A 16,966-nucleotide genomic window follows, 5' to 3' on the forward strand; every position below is an offset into this window, starting at 1 on the left:
ATCTGCTTGTCCTGGAAGGTTCTCTGAAGAGTGCAAGGCTAGGACTGGGATGTCCACTGCTGGAGGCTCTAGAAGGGAGGAGAGCTCCAAAGCTATGTTAAAGAATTTTTTCTCTAAACTGGAAGGAGCAGGACCTGCAGCGGGATTCAGGCATTGCTTTGTGATGGTTTCTACAAAGAGGGGAGGAGCCGGAACAACATCCTGTTCCTCCGTATAGGGTAGGAACAGGGTCTCCACCTGCGAAGCTGAAGGTTGAGCCTGAGCTGGAGGAGCTGTCAGGCCCACAGCTGTTTGAGTCTTCAACAATATGGTCGAGAAAAGGTCCACTGGAAACAAGGCTGCTGACATGGCTAGAGCTGGGATAGTTCCTTCGTCTCCTGAGAGGCGTGACCCTCCTCCTGAATTTCCTTGTCTGAAGAGTCAGATTCTTCATCAGAAGAGTTGGACCAGGTCTCCTGGATGGGTCTGAGGCTCAGGGAGGGTTGAAGCAGAGGGGCCACTAGGGGAGCTTCTGTTGGCCTAGGGGGCATCAGGTTACTGAGACTGGACCGCTGCACCCGACTGCTCCCTCAGAACCAAATTTGTTAATTTACAAGCCTAATTTAAGGGAAAATAATTATAAATTTGAAAGATACTAACCAATTGGAGATAGGAGTCACAAATAGGATGGTTGTGCTGCCACAAGTGTGTCTCTGTTAGAGGCGAGTCAGAAAAACTGGGGCCTGTGGGTGGTTCCAGCATTTTTATACTTTCCTGACTCGGACACGACTCTGACGAGCGAGTACAACCCATCCTGACTGGTGACTCCTCCCTTCAAGGAGAAAGGACTTTTTTTTTTGATACAGATCCAAGAATTCAAAGTGTACTTATTCGCATTTTCAGTCTCACTTGCTCTGGCCAATTGAACAGAATTATGGTCGGTCAAACAGAGATATTCCTTAAGACAAAGATTCACACTTACTGTAAAAACAACCGAACAATCTAATAAAATTAGATATATTCATACACAGATAAAATATGAAAATTAGACTTCAAGGAGATTTGAAACAGATATTGAATTTATTGGTCAGCTATGAGTAGGAAAATACATTGGTAAAGAAAAAAAAGACAACCCTGTATATAAATATAATACTAGCTAGTTAAAATTTGACCAAGAAGAAAGTTCCACTGAAGAGAACAGTAAAAGCCCTTGTTTACCATCAGACCATATTCAATTTCCCATTTATCATATTGAAGAGCTGCCTATGGACAAATGCAACATTCTTTGAGCTTAGTGCAGATGATGTGCTGGTTTTTTTTTTTGTTACACATATGGTAAACAAGAGTTAGTCCAGTGCATTACACGTTATACAGAAGTACTGTGAATAGAGACTATCTAAAATTTAGACACTACTTAAACATACAAAGATTACCTACATTTTAAAGAAGCTTACACAACTGAAAAGTATATCAGGAGTTAACATATATGAAAATACTGTGTCAGGCTGGATGAGAAAATAAAACAGACTTACTACTTAAGCAGTAAATTTGACTTGGAAATTTGCAGTGATTAACTCTGTTGAAAAATGGTAGTGCAATTATTCTGTCTTTGAGTTCTTTGTCCTATGGATGAAGTGAGAATTTGACATCTGAACCTACTATTCTATATTTAAGCCACAGCAAAATTCATATAATTTTATCAGAGATTTACATAAGTGGGTGCAAGTCTGCATTTTGAATGGTTAGTTTTACAATGGAGACTTTGTATGTTTTAAACCCACAAATAAACAGGGACAAAATAATTACACACATATCCTCGATTTTTTTCTTGGTGATCTTAACATTTTAAAATCCCTAATGTTTATATTTTCCATTTTAAGTTCTGTTAACAACTGAATGTATGCACATTTCAGAACCAAACAGACATATGTAGTTCTTTTCTTAAATTAGGAGACAGGGACAGGGCATGTCATGCCCAGCAATGCTCTAAGCCTTTGACTTAATATATGTGATTACAACATTAATAAGAAATACTAAACATATATTATGGCAACATCCAAAGCCACCTTAAGTAAATAAAGTGTTAAAGTTACTGGAAATTAGTATGTTGTGAAGATATTGTTTATTGCATTTTATTTATTAAATATCTAAATTTGTTTGATGCATAAAATTATTTAAAAATAGTATTACACTTGGTGCAATTAATGTTATTCAGTAAAGTTGCAGAATATTTCCTCAAAGTGAGCTTCAATTCATTGCTGCAGGATTTGACCAGAGGTCCACTGATGCCAAAGGGGCTCTATTGTTTCTGAGGAGATTTCATTCTTCATCTTCTTATCCAAACATAGAAAATTAATTTGAGCAGTTCGGAGACTGCAATATGCCCAGGCAAGAATAGAAGAGTACCTGAATAGGCTTCTAAGCACTGAATATGCTACCACAAATTCATACAGATATGTATTTAAGATGGAACAACTATAGGTGAAAATGGATTTGTAAAGCTTAAACCTTTGAGATTTACCAAGTGCACTCAAGCTCCAACTTAAATGGAAAAAAAAAATCAACTCCTTCCAAGAAATATAAAATGTATAAGTGCTTCCCTTCTATATAAAGCTTTCTGGACATACTACTAAATAATCCAGATGATCAGGAAACAAAAGAGTTGCAAAATATGACAAGCTAAATTGGTTCCACTGTCGGAGAAAATTGTCATGACATACATTACCAACACATTGTTAAGGAAAGATGGGTAAAACACCTTTTATTCACACTTTTACAAAATAACCCCAACCGAAAAAAGAACAAAAGAACAAAAAAAACATCACTACTCATTGGATCTACTACATCAATTGTTACCAGCATTCCGATGTACTGATTATAAACTGGACATGTTTGGTATTTGAATAACTAAAAAAAAAACCCAAACAAACAAAAAACAAAATAACCCCACCACAACAACAACAAAAGGAAAAAAAATCAGGTCCTAGACAAGGATTCAAGATCTCCCCTTTTTCTATTGAAACTTTAAAATGTTTTAAACATGAATTCATTGCAAATTTATTGTTCTCTTCAAAACAAAATGGTTAAGCACTTCTAAGTGCAGATAATTTCCTCTTTATAAAATATTCAATTATTAAGATCCATTTTTATTTTTTAAAAAGTCATTATTTTCAGAATCTCAATATAAGAGCGAGCTTTTATTTCTCTGCCTGCAGTTGAAACAAAAGCAGTTTGACCAAGTTCTTTCTTTATATAAGGTAATATTGAAGGTATGCCTACTAAGGATTCGATAAAATTCCCCTTTAGAACAGATTGTGTATGTGTCTATATACAAATACACACATACACACGGCTTTCAAACACTAATGGCACTATGTGGGTACACAATTTTATTTTTGTTGACACTTTACAGAAAAGGACTTGGTCACTTTAATGATTGATCTGAAATGTTGTCTAGGGAACCTGTACTGAAAAAGCATTTCTAATTACACTGCTTCATAAAATAGAAGACGGCATACTTAATCTTCAAGGAATGGGACTGAGGAATACAGTTAAATTGAAAAAGGAATTCACATGATGGTATTTAGTGGGGGAGTGAGGCTAGGAAAGAAACAGCATTATGCAATAACATTGAAAGAAGCAGTGCAGAGGTATCAGAAGCTTAGAATTTGTGTACCCACCATCTGAGCATGTTCATAAAAGTGATATTCCAACGCTTCACAAAAGGAAAACAAAATAGATGCCACAGCTTATACAAAAGTATCTTCATAAAATTTTCACAAAATGTTAACATTTTTTAAAAATAAAAGAGGATGCCCAGGTTCCCTCTGCATGCACAGGCAGTGCTAATTGAGAACAAAATCAAGCAGGCACAGTGGAGATAGGAAATTGGTGACTCAACACAGAAACTAAAGAGCTGTACACAATGTTCTGCCCAACCCACTCCTGACAGGAAAAATGCTCGAGTGATCACACTGATGAATGCTATCCATCCACAAAAGCCTAATCAGACACTGCTTAGCTTATCTGTTCCAAAAACAAGTGAAAGTTGCCACTTTACGTTTAAAGAAAGAAAGAAACGGATGCATGTTAACTATGAATTTACCAAATTCAGATTTAAAAGCGGTGTTCTCAATTTAAAAAAAATGAAGTAGTACATATGGGCTAAAAGCCCTAACAGTGCAAATCATTAGCAGAGAAAATCTGGTGCAACTTCTTTTACAAGCTGGCCTTTATAACACATGAAACAGATAAAAATTTAGCCTTAGTTTACAATACAATCATTTTCCAAATCTGATTTTTTTTTAAAGTACAAAATCTCATAAATCAGGTTTTCTGTTGTTCATATACAATCAATAAAGGCTAAATTCAAATTCTATATTTTACAAACGAACAAGTCTGAAAAAGAAGGGAGTGAAGTATGGAAGAATGGTCTTTTGATTTTTAACTACTGGCCTCAAAAAGTAGTGCTACAGATATCTGTGCAAGAGAGAATTCATTATAGTAATTCCCTATTTTCAAGGCATGAAATACATTGGATAAAACAAACAGATTATTGGTAACAAATCTAAGAAAGGTGCCCATGCACCGATCCCTGTCTAACAGTATATAAAGCATGTTGGGCTCAGAATTCTGTGTCTGATAGCACCTGGCTTTTACTATTTCTTTAACAAATTATTAGATTTAAAATTAAGATCATTAAGAAAGATCCCTGTTGGCCATACCTCACTCCTCTATATTCAGATTTTACAATTTTACAAATTACATAGAGGTTGTCCTCTAAAATGTACTTGACTACCTCCTGCCAGGCAGATGGATTCCATTTACCGGGGGCAGGAAAGGCAGCACCAGCTCCAGTTGTGCAAAAAGTGAAAAGTGGTCAGAAGGAATGAGCGGGTGTGGACAGCCACTTATATTGTTCTCTATTAGCCAATGATGATCCAAAGGTCCTAAGATGCCAAGAATATTCAGCTGAGGTTTAGAATAGAAGATGTAATCAATAATACCCTAAAAAAAAGAAAGGAAAAGAAAGGAGAAGGAAACTGCGTAAATATCTTTTCATTAATAAACTATAGGTTTGTATGAACACATTAATTTCAGGTTAAAATATCCATGGGTGTATTTTTACGTGGCTGGCCTGTGCAGAGTTCTCAGACATAGAAAAATGCCTACTCCAATATATGTTTTCCTATAGTTTGAAATCAGATGTGGCATTGCTGAGTTAGTTTCCACTGCTTGTAACTATCAGTTTGTCACTCCAATCCCCTTCTGCCTGTAACATTTAATTTACAGTTCTCTGTATCCACAGCTAATGTGCACAATAAATCGGCTCACGTAACTACTGAATAGAAAAGGTATAAAATTATAAAAAACCATTTAAATATCTGGAACCATGAGCCAGGGAAGATGGTTTTTGCCATACTTTCATAGCTATCTGGTGTAGCATAGGCAGCATCAGAAGAGCTACCACTGCAGGTGCAAGTAGGATGAAATACAGGACATTTTAAAAAGATCTACTGTCTTATATTTGTGATGTTAATAATAATAATAATAATAATAATAATAATAATAACAATAATAACAATAACAACAATAACAACAACAACAACAATAATAATTTATTAGATTTGTATGCCGCCCCTCTCCGAAGACTCCTGGTGCCAACTTCATAAGAAGAATTTGATCAATTACCTTCTGATAATTATCTCCGGGACCGCCTTCTGCCGCATGAATCCCAGCGACCAATTAGGTCCCACAGAGTTGGCCTTCTCCGGGTCCCATCGACTAAACAATGTCGTTTGGCGGGTCCCAGGGGAAGAGCCTTCTCTGTGGCGGCCCCGACCCTCTGGAACCAGCTCCCCCCTGAGATTAGAACTGCCCCCACCCTCCTTGCCTTTCGTAAACTCCTTAAAACCCACTTCTGCTGTCAGGCATGGGGGAATTGAGATAACTTCACCAGGCCTATATTGTTTATGTATGGTATGTTGTGTGCATGTTTTTTAAATTATGGGTTTTTAGTTTTATTAGATTTGTATTGTACATTGTTTTTCTATTACTGTTGTGAGCCACCCCGAGTCTACAGAGAGGGGCGGCATACAAATTTAATAAATAAATAAATAAATAAATCTTGATCAAAGGATTTAATCTACAATGAGAGAAAGACTGTTGTTTGCAGGAAAATAAGATCAGGTTTATGGCACCATAAAATATAGTGTGATATTTTGGTGTGGAGAGAAGAAAATAAGCTATACAGTAATACCTCGTCTTACGAACCTAATTGGTTCCCGGGGAGGTTCGTAAGACGAAAAGTTCGTAAGACGAAACATTGTTTCCCATAGGAAACAATGTAAAGTCAATTAATCCGTGCAGCAAAAAAAAAAACCATGCAAAAAAATGCCGCCGCCCGGCTGTCACCTTTTGAAACAGCGGGGGGCTTCCCAGCAGCCTCCTGAACACCGAACGCCAAACCCGAACTTCCAGGTTCGGGAGGCCGCTGAGAAGCCCCCCAGCTGTTTTAAAAGGTGACAGCCGGGCTGCGGGGCTTCCCAGCGGCCTCCCGAACCCGAACTTTTGCCGAACTTCCGGGTTCGGTGTTCGGGAGGCCGCCGGGAAGCCCCGCAGCCCAGCTGTCACCTTTTAAAACAGCCGGGGGGCTTCTCAGCGGCCTCCCGAACACTGAACCCGGAAGTTCGGGTTTGGCATTCGGGTTCAGGAGGCTGCTGAGAAGCTCCCCGGCTGTTTTAAAAGGTGACAGCCAGGCGGCAGGGCTTCCCAGTGGCCTCCCGAACCCGAACTTTTGCCGAACTTCCGGGTTTGGTGTTCGGGAGGCCGCTGGGAAGCCCCGCCGCCCGGCTGTCACCTTTTAAAACAGCCAGGGGGCTTCTCGCCGGCCTCCCGAACACCGAACCCGGAAGTTCGGGTTTGGCATTCAGATTCAGGAGGACGCTGGGAAGCCCCCCGGCTGTTTCAAAAAGCGACAGCCGGGCGGCGGGGCTTCTCGGCGGTGGCAGCGGGTTCGTAAGAAGAAAAAAGTTCGTAAGAAGAGGCAAAAATTTTCTGAACCCCGGGTTCATATCTCGGGTTATTCGTAAGACGAGGGGTTCGTATCATGAGGTACCACTGTAGTTGCCACAGATGACACTGAAATCACTTTATAAACTCAGTTGTGAAACTAGTGGGATAGATATCTGTGGCAAATTGCAATGGTTACAATATCCTTTTTCAAAAAGATTTTTAAAAACCACAACGTCTAGACAAGCAAGGTGATGTAATGTAAAAGTAGCCAGAGAATCTATATTGGTTTGACACATTCACATTATCTCAAAAGATGGCATGTGAGATCCATACTAAGGCCTTCAGAATTAGTGAGGCTTATTGCTCCCAGAGGCAGAACAGAAATCATGCTACTGGTTTAGAAGAAGTTCAATTCTACTTCTTGGGACAGAATATGACGTTTTCAAAATGCTTAGAACTAAAATGTACACAATGCCACAGCCCTGTCAATAATGGTTGGGGCCTAAATATCTGGAGAACACCAGATTGCTTATCTACGGATAATTCTAGACAGTAGGTGAGACAATGGAGGCTAAACCAATTTCTCATTTGTCAGCATCTTTCATAGTACACTAGTACCAGCAGTTTTTCAGAAATACCAATATTTAAGCAATGCACATAATAATAATGGTGCCCTGAAGCAATATGGCACAAAAAAACCATCCATCGTATTATTCAGAATCCATTATTTGAACCTTGCTAAGCCAAAGGCTTTCCCCCCAAAATCAATATAGGAAAGGAGAAGAGACATGAGAGAAGCAACAATGAGATAATATGAAGTAAGAGTATTAGTCATAAATAGATTTCCTAATCTGGAGTTTATATATTCAAAAAATGAATATCCACTTAATGGCTCTCGGCAGCTTACAAGGGTGTTTAAAAACAAAAATATTAAACATTGTAACAACAAACTCCTAACAAACTCCTCCTGGCTGTCTATCTGTTTTAGAAGAATAAAATAGATGACAGTCATATGATCTGGTTCTGAACCATTGTCATCAAATTCTGGTTTAATATTCATTAAGTTTATAATTGTACTGTTACAAACATCAAGATGATTTAAAACTGGGAATATATTCTTGAATTATACATAGACACAAAATGTAAATTCTCCCTTTATCAAGAATTACTGATTTTACTGAGCTCTGGAGTGGAGCAGCAACAATTTCTCAACCTTTTGGGCTCTAGGGACTAGTTCATGGAGAGAGGTTTTTCCGTAGATCAGAAGGGGTGTGCTTTCGTGTGTTGCCTGAATCCCATTGATGGGGCTTTGTTTGCGCAGCCTGGTTTCTGGCATGATGCAGTATGGTCCCGTTCCACGGACTGGGGATTGGGGACCCCTCCTCTAAGTAGATGGCTAGAGGGGCCCAAGAGAGCCTTTTTCGCTGTGGCACTCACCCTTTTGAACATCATTCCCCCATATTAGATTGGCTCTGGACCTCCTGGCTTTTTGTAAAGCCTTGAAATCTTGGCTTCAGAGCAGAAATAGGATTCAGCAGGTTCTGACCAGTTCTGGAGAACTAGTAGTGGAAATTATGAGTAGTTCTGAGAACCAGTAAATATCACCTCTGACTAGCCCTGCCCGCATCTATTCTTTGCCTCCCGAATCCCAGCTGATCGGGGGAAATGGGGATTTTGCAGAAACCTTCCCCTGGAGTGGGCTGGGAATGGAGATTTTGTAGTATCCTTCCCCTGCCATGTCCAAGCCACGCCCACCAAGCCACACTATGCCCACCAAGCCACGGCCACAGAAACTGTGAATCCTACTACTGCTCTGGAGCCTAGCCTATGTGAATGTTTGGTTAGATTATGCTGGCTACTATGGGTTTTTATGTATTTTATTTGTTTTACTGCAACCTGCCTAGTTGTCACAGAAAAGTGAGATACACAGGTATGTAAATTGAAGAAATAAAAGATTTTATGTGTATGCGTTTTGGTCAATTCCTTACTTGTGGGGGGGGAGGGTTCCCCCCAATCTCCCCCCCCCCGCCCTTTTAATATTATACCCTATTTTTAAAAGCAAATAAAAACTCAGGTATTTTCTGAGCCCCTTCTAAGCTGTAATAAGAAAGGAGCTTGCTTCATCTCCTGAAGCCATCTGTTATATCTACAGAAAGCGGAATTAATCGCTAGTGTCAAATGTAGCTCTGGCAAGATAAGCAGTAAGTGCTTCTTTGAGGTCAATAGGAGATGAGTCACCAAAGCCAGGTCTCTCTCACCAGACAGGGACAGGTCTGATTTATCAGATGAAAATGATAAAAGATCCACACAATCACTTATGTTATATGATTGTTCCTTCATCAATGATGAATTAAATAGGATAACCTCATGACGTCCCTGGGCCTTAAGAATAAATGCCACTCCATCCCACTCATTATAAGTGTTTCTTCAAAATTGTAAGTCCATATCCCACATTCAGTAACAAATACCGTATTTTTCGGAGTATAAGATGCATCTTTTTTCCCCCTAAAAGAGGCTGAAAATTTGGGTATGTCTTATACTCTGAATGAAGCTTGCTTTTTTTCCAGCCATAATGAGGAGCTAATGAGTTTCCTGGCTTGCAGTCTTTTTCATTGCTATTCTACCTGCAGAATGTTTTTTCTAGCCCTAACGAGGTGCTAACGATCTTCCCAGGTCTTACCTGCCTGCAGGCTTTTTAATTGCTACTCTCTCTGAAGAACGTTTTTTTCAGCCCTAAGTCTTTTGCAGGCTTTTTTTCATTGCTACTCGCTCCAAATAAGGTTTTTTTCCAGTTCTAGCCAGGGGATAAAATAATGTGCTGAAACTGACCAGACTAAGGAGGCTAGCCAGATGAATACCTCGTAGGCATATTTTCCCCCTAGTTTCCTCCCCCCAAACTAGGGTGCATATTATACTCTGGTGTGTCTTATACTCTGAAAAATATGGTATGTCTTGTCCTGGTTTAGTTTCAGTTTGTTCTCCCAAACAATCTGGAAATGTTCAAGATTTTCTGAGATGTCCTGAATTTATAGAACAATAAAAATAAACATGTTAACCGCAACTAGCTGTAATCCTGTGGTGATCATTTCCAGTTACTTCATATACATATGAAATAACAGAACCTTAGGGGACACTTATAGATAATTACAACAGGAAATTATTTCTTTCTTTCTTTTCAATTTCCAAAGCCCTGCACATACTCAGCCTGCACATGCCTAATTCCTACCATAATTGACTTCACATTTCATAATGTGTTTTCGATTTTCCGCACTAAACTACATAAACCTTAAAGCAACATTAGTGCAATGGGAATTTGTTTGAAGGAATCATAATCTCCGTGTAAAATCAAGCTTACCTTGAAATCAAATGTGTAATTTGTGTAAGGCATTAAACCATTCTCATAGGCACTCTTCAACTTGAAACCATGAGTAATCCTTCCATTGGTAGTTCCATTTTTCCCATTATAACTGAAGTTAGTGAGACTTTCATTATACCTCAGTTCCTTGAAATCTTTATGATTTGTTTCTACGCCACCAGTGCTCAAATATTCAACCACACCTATTACAATGTAAATTAACAAAACAACTATTAATAAAAAAGCAAATTTGTTCATTTCAGTACTATTGCTCCATCATGGCCAAAGGAAAATATTATCATACATTTCATTTTTATACTGCTTTTTAGTGAGAAAGAAGCTAGAAATATTTGGAAGCTTATCGTATTTTTTGTTTTCTATACAACAATAAGCATTAGTTGCACCAAAGCAACTAAATTAAAGACACAGTGATATTCTACATGTTTGTGAGCCAAAAGCTAATAAAACGAGCAATGGTAATGTTGGGCTCAATTGCAATTGTAAATCAAGTACAACCAGCACTTAGTATTCATATCGAATTTCAATCTTCAAAATTCTTCCACTTCACCAATACTATAACGCTTACTGAAAGTCAGTATAGTCAATGCTACATATCAGAGATTAGAAAAATTTCCAGTAGGTGCAGAGAGATTCAATTGAAACTAAATTTATTAGCTGTTATTAGTTAAGATGCTGGACTTAGACTAGACAGACCTAGATTCAAGTCACCCTTGGCCATAGAAACTTATTGGGTCATTTTGGGAGAGTCATTTGAGCTCACCAAATTAACTGACAATATTATTACTGTAGGGAAAACTGAAGGAGGAATGGTTATATATGTCACCTTGAATGTCTGTGGAGAAAAATTGGAACAAAAATCTCATACAAAACGCTAAATCCATAAAAAGCTTTACAAAACCATCCTTAATTAAATAGAAACATAGAAACATAGAAGACTGATGGCAGAAAAAGACCTCATGATCCATCTAGTCTGTCCGTATACTATTTTCTGTATTTTATCTTAGGATGGATATATGTTTATCCCAGGCATGTTTAAATTCAGTTACTGTGGATTTATCAACCACGTCTGCTGGAAGTTTGTTCCAAGGATCTACTACTCTTTCAGTAAAATAATATTTTCTCATGTTGCTTTTGATCTTTCCCCCAACTAACTTCAGATTGTGTCCCCTTGTTCTTATGTTCACTTTCCTATTAAAAACACTTCCCTCCTGGACCTTATTTAACCCTTTAACATGTTTAAATGTTTCGATCATGCCCCCCTTTTCCTTCTGTCCTCCAGACTATACAGATTGAGTTCATTAAGTCTTTCCTGATACGTTTTATGCTTAAGACCTTCCACCATTCTTGTAGCCCGTCTTTGGATCTGTTCAATTTTGTCAATATCTTTTTGTAGGTGAGGTCTCCAGAACTGAGCACAGTATTCCAAATGTGATCTCACTAGCACTCTATATAGCGGGATCATAATCTCCCTCTTCCTGCTTGTTATACCTCTAGCTATGCAGCCAAGCATCCTACTTGCTTTCCCTACCGCCTGACTGCACTGTTCACCCATTTTGAGACTGTCAGAAATCCTTCTCTTCTGAAGTTTTTGCTAACACAGAACTGCCAAATGTCCTCTTAACTCAGAACCTGATCAAGTGATGGTCAAGCAGAGAATTTAGAGTGCTTTGAACCTTTGCTAATCACAATTTTAAATTTTGAACCATGTACAGAACAATTATTATGGCACCTCTTACATTTTAATGTTCTACTGTACCCTCTGCCTTTTTATTCTTTAGAAGCGTTAATTGAACCTGAATTCAGAACTAATCATTTCTGCAAAACAGTGTGCTCAAGAATACCTTAGCAGCTTGAAGTTTCTTAAGTCCTAACTAACAGCAAGGAATCCATCCTACACTTTCAGAGGTATTTCAATAAATAAAAGGTAAACTCTTTTAGACAGTACAAAAAATTAATCAGTAATATTATTGTTTTAATAATTAATTAGAATATGTATCTGCTTACCAGAATCTGGCAAGGAATTCAAATCTGCACACAGTACAAGTGGAATTGTTATATGTTCCCCCGAAGCACTAGGCCTGAGATTCCGTGAGGCTTTGTCAATTATGTTCTTTACTTCAGAAAGGAACATCATTGTCTGAACCAACTTCACATCAGAATATTCTGGGTCCCAGTGCATGTGTGCATTCGCTACCAGAATCAGCTGTTTATCCATTACAGAGTGTGGCTTGCCAGCTAGACAAAAACAAAAAACAAAAAAAAACCACGTATAATATGGCAAGAATGGAATTGCACCCTATGAATCTCAATGGTTAATTCACTCCAGCCTACTTCTGGGCAACTAAATTGAGATTGCCAATGGAAATTAACCAGGATTCATTAGCTAGCTAGCCATTTTACCATAAAAAAAAAGAAAAATTAGCATTACATTACGAACACAAGAACAAAAAGCCACACGGTGATAGTCTGCACACAAATTGTCTTTCTTTAAAACAACTGCTGCTGTTATGTAGTCAATATGATCCTTTAGTCTTTGCACTGTCTACTCTGAAAATCAGAGGCAACATGTGATAATTTTGTAAGTGGGAAAAAAACCCCAAACAAACTTAAGCCTAATCAGTAATTATACACCCTCTAAGGGATAGTAGTAATAGAAAAGGACCGCAGCATATCTTTAACCTGACCCTCATTGTTGCTTGAACTCTCTATCTTCTAATGTAACTTCTACATTTTCTCTTTACAGAGACTCCCTACAGGAACAAAAATATGAGAATATCAGATCTCTAAGTCACACAATGACTCCCATGAATAGACAATGGTCTCCCTTGCAGAAGAGATACCTTCACAAATAAAAAAGAAAGTGCCATGTTATTTAGAGGCAGGACTAAATGCTAATAAACTGTTCTACAACCCTTTTTATTCAGGTTGCTCTTTTGTGTGAATAACTGAAGAATCTGTTGTAGCACTACCAAAGAAAACTGTTCTCCTCTAACAGTACAAGGGATCAGTGGGGTTTTTTTATAAAGCAATTCAAAAGTGGCCTCCTTACATAGTTACAAGAAATACTGTACATTTTTAGTGTTTAACATATAACGTAATTTTCATTAGACATTAACAAAACATACCGTATTTTTCGGAGAATACAACATACCTTAGGGGTTTTTTTGGGGGGGGGGGAGAGAAAATCTGCCTCCCAGCAAAGAGCAAACAGTACAGATGATATACACTGTTTGCTGTGTATTTCTGTGCATATGTGCCTGACCCACAGAAATAGCACAGAATTAGAGAAATGTGCATTAAGGCAGTATATTAATGCTAGAAAGTTTTCTTAAATGAAATCGTACTAACTCCTCCCAATTATTTAAATAGATCTACAGTGATCCCTCGATTATCGCGAGGGTTCCGTTCCAAGACCCCTCGCGATGTAGGGTTGCGGAAGTAAAAACACCATCTGCGCATGTGCGCCCTTTTTCCATGGCCGCGCATGCGCAGATGGTGGAGTTTGCGTGGGCGGCGGGGAAACCCGGATCTTCGTCTGCTCGCTGCTGCTGCGGCTGCCCAGCAGCAGCAGCGAGCAGACGAAGATCGGGGTTTCCCCGCCGCCCATGCAAAGGGGAAACCCCGGCTCCTCGCTGATGCCCCCGCTCGCCCGCCCGCCCGCCAGCAAGAAGGGGAGAGATAGAGAAAAAGAGAGAAGGAAAGAAAGAGATGAGAGAGGGAGGAAGAGAGTGTGAGAGAGGAAGAAGCAAGAGAGAGAAAGAGAGAGAGAAAGAAAGATGAGAAAGGAAGGAAGAGAGTGACGTCATCGGATGGGAAAAATCGCGATATAACGTTTCGTGAAGATCGAGATCGCAAAACTCGAGGGATCGCTGTATTCCAAACATAACTAAATCAGGATTTAACTCAGCTGCCTTATCTTAATACTAAAACAGGAGACTGTTACATTTCAGATTATACTTGTACAGATGCTGTTAAAATTGATGTGGCTTTCTGGAAGTATACATTATTCTCTGCTATTTAAAAGAAGATACAATAGCACCAGGCCTTTACAAATCAATCATTTATTTTAAAAAAGTTTTTTCATTTGGTTGTATGGGACAATAATAAAGCAGTCTTTAAAAATAAGTCTAAGAATGTGAACATTCTATAGACGTTTATAATTATTGACTTACTTCCTTGCATCCAGTTTCAGCAGTCTGATTAGCACAAAAAAAATTGCCAGCAATTTGCCTCCTTGCAGCTTTAGTTTCACTTTCAGTTTTAACAGGTAGCCTGTCTGCAGCCTCAATCAGCTGAGAGTTGGGAAGCAACCATCAGTTAACAGGCTCTGTTCTGTTTGCTGCAAGGAGATAAATTGCTAGCAGGCAAAGACCAAAGGGTGGGATGGTTGGAGCTGCATTCAATGTATAAGGCGCACCCAAGTTTTCACCTCTTTTAGGGGTTAAAAGGTGCATCTTATACTCTAAAAAAATACGGTACATAGAAATATGAAAAGATGATGAAATGAAAAACAAGCTGCAATAACTCACAGGAATATTCATTTTACATTTTTATTTTCAATTTTATGACATCAAAGGGTCTTTTGTATTGCAAAAATTAGATGTGGAGCCACGTCTTGTGTACTTGGTAAGATTGTCAGCTGTAGTTGGGTCAGATGAAATATTTTTCTTTGATACAAGAATTGAAGGTTTGCTCTTTTAGTAATATTGAAAGCTGGGAAATTCTGATATTTAAAGGACAGGGGTTTTTTCACTTCTAACTAGCCCTGTTGTAAATAGCAGTACAGGTAGCCCTCATTTAGTGATTGCCTTGTTTAGTGACTGTTCACAATTACAACTGGGACTGAAAAAAATAAATTGCTAGACATTTACAGGCCTAGAAAAGGATAGGGGGGAGAGAGAAGCAAAAGATTGTAAGCCTAATTGCAGTTTCACTTAAAAACTATTGAATGACTGATTTGCTGCTCACAATTGTGATTGTCAAATGAGGATTACGTGTAAGGGCTAGAATAGAAAAGTATTATAAAATAAATGTTCATTCTTAAATCAATCACAACGCAGCAAGCTTCAAAGTGCCACTTCAAAGTCATTCATCTTTTGGAGGTTTTTTTTACAGCCCTTCTGAATGATTTTTCCCTACCAAGGTAGGTAGGTGTGTGTGTGTGTGTTTGTGTGTGTGTGTGTGTGTGTGTGTGTGTGTGTGCATGTGTGTGAAATGAATCAATCCAATCTACTACTAGATTAACAACAAACTTACATGACATTTCTATTAATTCCTTTCGCAGTTCTAACAGCACAGCAACCCCAATGTTGTCTTTTGTCATGACTCTGTTCAGCATTGCTTCAGATCCTTCTGAGTTTGCCATGGCCAATTGGTTAAATTCAACAGTATGTTTTTGAACCAAGGTGAACCTTAAAAGAACACAGCAAAAAACAAAGACGTCATCTCCCTTTAAAAAAAAAAGATACTTGCCGCATCTTATTTACTTAATTTTTAAAATATAGAAATGACATCATGAAATGTAATATCTATTTCATACAGACAATGTAAAGAATTGATAATTAAATGTATTAAATATAGACAGAGCAATGAAGTGATAGTTTACGTCATACATAAGTAAAGGTCACTCAGGCTGAATTTCTGAGTAGGCAAAAAAGAGTGACTCATTGGCAGAATGAAACAAATAACCAGGTTATCAACATACGCACTGAGATGACAGCATTTGGCTGCTAGCATTCACTTTCAATCTATATAAATTTTTAAAGATGTTTTATGCCAATGTATGCAGTAAATAGCTTTTCTACAAGGAAGTTTGGAGTTGTGCTCAAATTTAATAAAGTTAATAAAGTAAAAAATACAAAAACAAGTACTGTACTGTACTGGCCAACCAGCTCCAAAGTATTGCCAAGAAAACAATTTGAAATCACTGGGAGTTGAAGAAGGCTCTACTTATTCCTACTAAAAAAAGACCAAACTAAATTGTAGTCTGGTCCAAACTAAAAAAAAGTACTGTTTGTAATTGTTATAATTAATTGTAACAGTTGATATATATATTTAGTCTTCTTTAAAAACAGAAACACTTCATTTTGCAAATAATATTATCTTGAATACATCATTTGAGAACCAAGTGAATTATTAGATGTTACAGAATTATTTTAGTGAATCCTTGAAAATAATACTTAGTGAATGCCAGAGCATCAGTACTGTATAATGCAGTGGGCAGAACTCAATATATTAATTCAGTATGTTGATAGCTTCATAACCAAAGTAAGATATAATTTAGGGATTTGGAAATGTACAGTGGCATCTCTACTTAAGAAGACCCGTTGTACCTACCTGAACGGTCTTCTCGATGCACTGGAAGGAGAGTCCAACATGGGTAATAAACCAATCCTATTGGTAGAGACTGAGTTATAATTAGCATAAAATTAGCTACCGCCCCCTTACTGCTCCCATGAGCCCCAGTTTTAAAAACGAGGAAAAGGTGTAAGAGGATAACCAAATTTTATTAATACAAATAACTGTAACTTCCCATCTCCGACGGCTCTGAACTTCAACTAGTCGGGTGGGTTTGGACTCTCCTTCCAGTGCATCGAG

The 16,966-nt window shown here is 38.2% G+C and overlaps 1 protein-coding gene across 2 annotated transcripts in view; it reads right to left on the bottom strand.

Moving 5' to 3' along the window:
- Window positions 1-1,036: 1,036 nt before the first annotated feature.
- CNOT6 (CCR4-NOT transcription complex subunit 6) overlaps window positions 1,037-16,966 on the bottom strand; it is a 73,037-nt gene continuing 57,107 nt past the window's right edge. For both annotated transcript variants that reach the window (XM_070739162.1, XM_070739163.1), the window contains exons 9-12: window positions 15,626-15,780; window positions 12,374-12,604; window positions 10,349-10,551; window positions 1,037-4,986 (exon numbers count right to left, since the gene is read on the bottom strand). In XM_070739162.1, coding sequence (XP_070595263.1) covers window positions 4,774-4,986; window positions 10,349-10,551; window positions 12,374-12,604; window positions 15,626-15,780 — 802 coding nt within the window. In that variant the 3' untranslated portion in view covers window positions 1,037-4,773. The remainder of the gene's footprint in view (window positions 4,987-10,348; window positions 10,552-12,373; window positions 12,605-15,625; window positions 15,781-16,966) is intronic.

This window comes from Erythrolamprus reginae, chromosome 2 (genome assembly GCF_031021105.1).
Source record: "Erythrolamprus reginae isolate rEryReg1 chromosome 2, rEryReg1.hap1, whole genome shotgun sequence".
In the NCBI taxonomy this organism is placed as follows: Eukaryota; Metazoa; Chordata; class Lepidosauria; order Squamata; family Dipsadidae; genus Erythrolamprus; species Erythrolamprus reginae.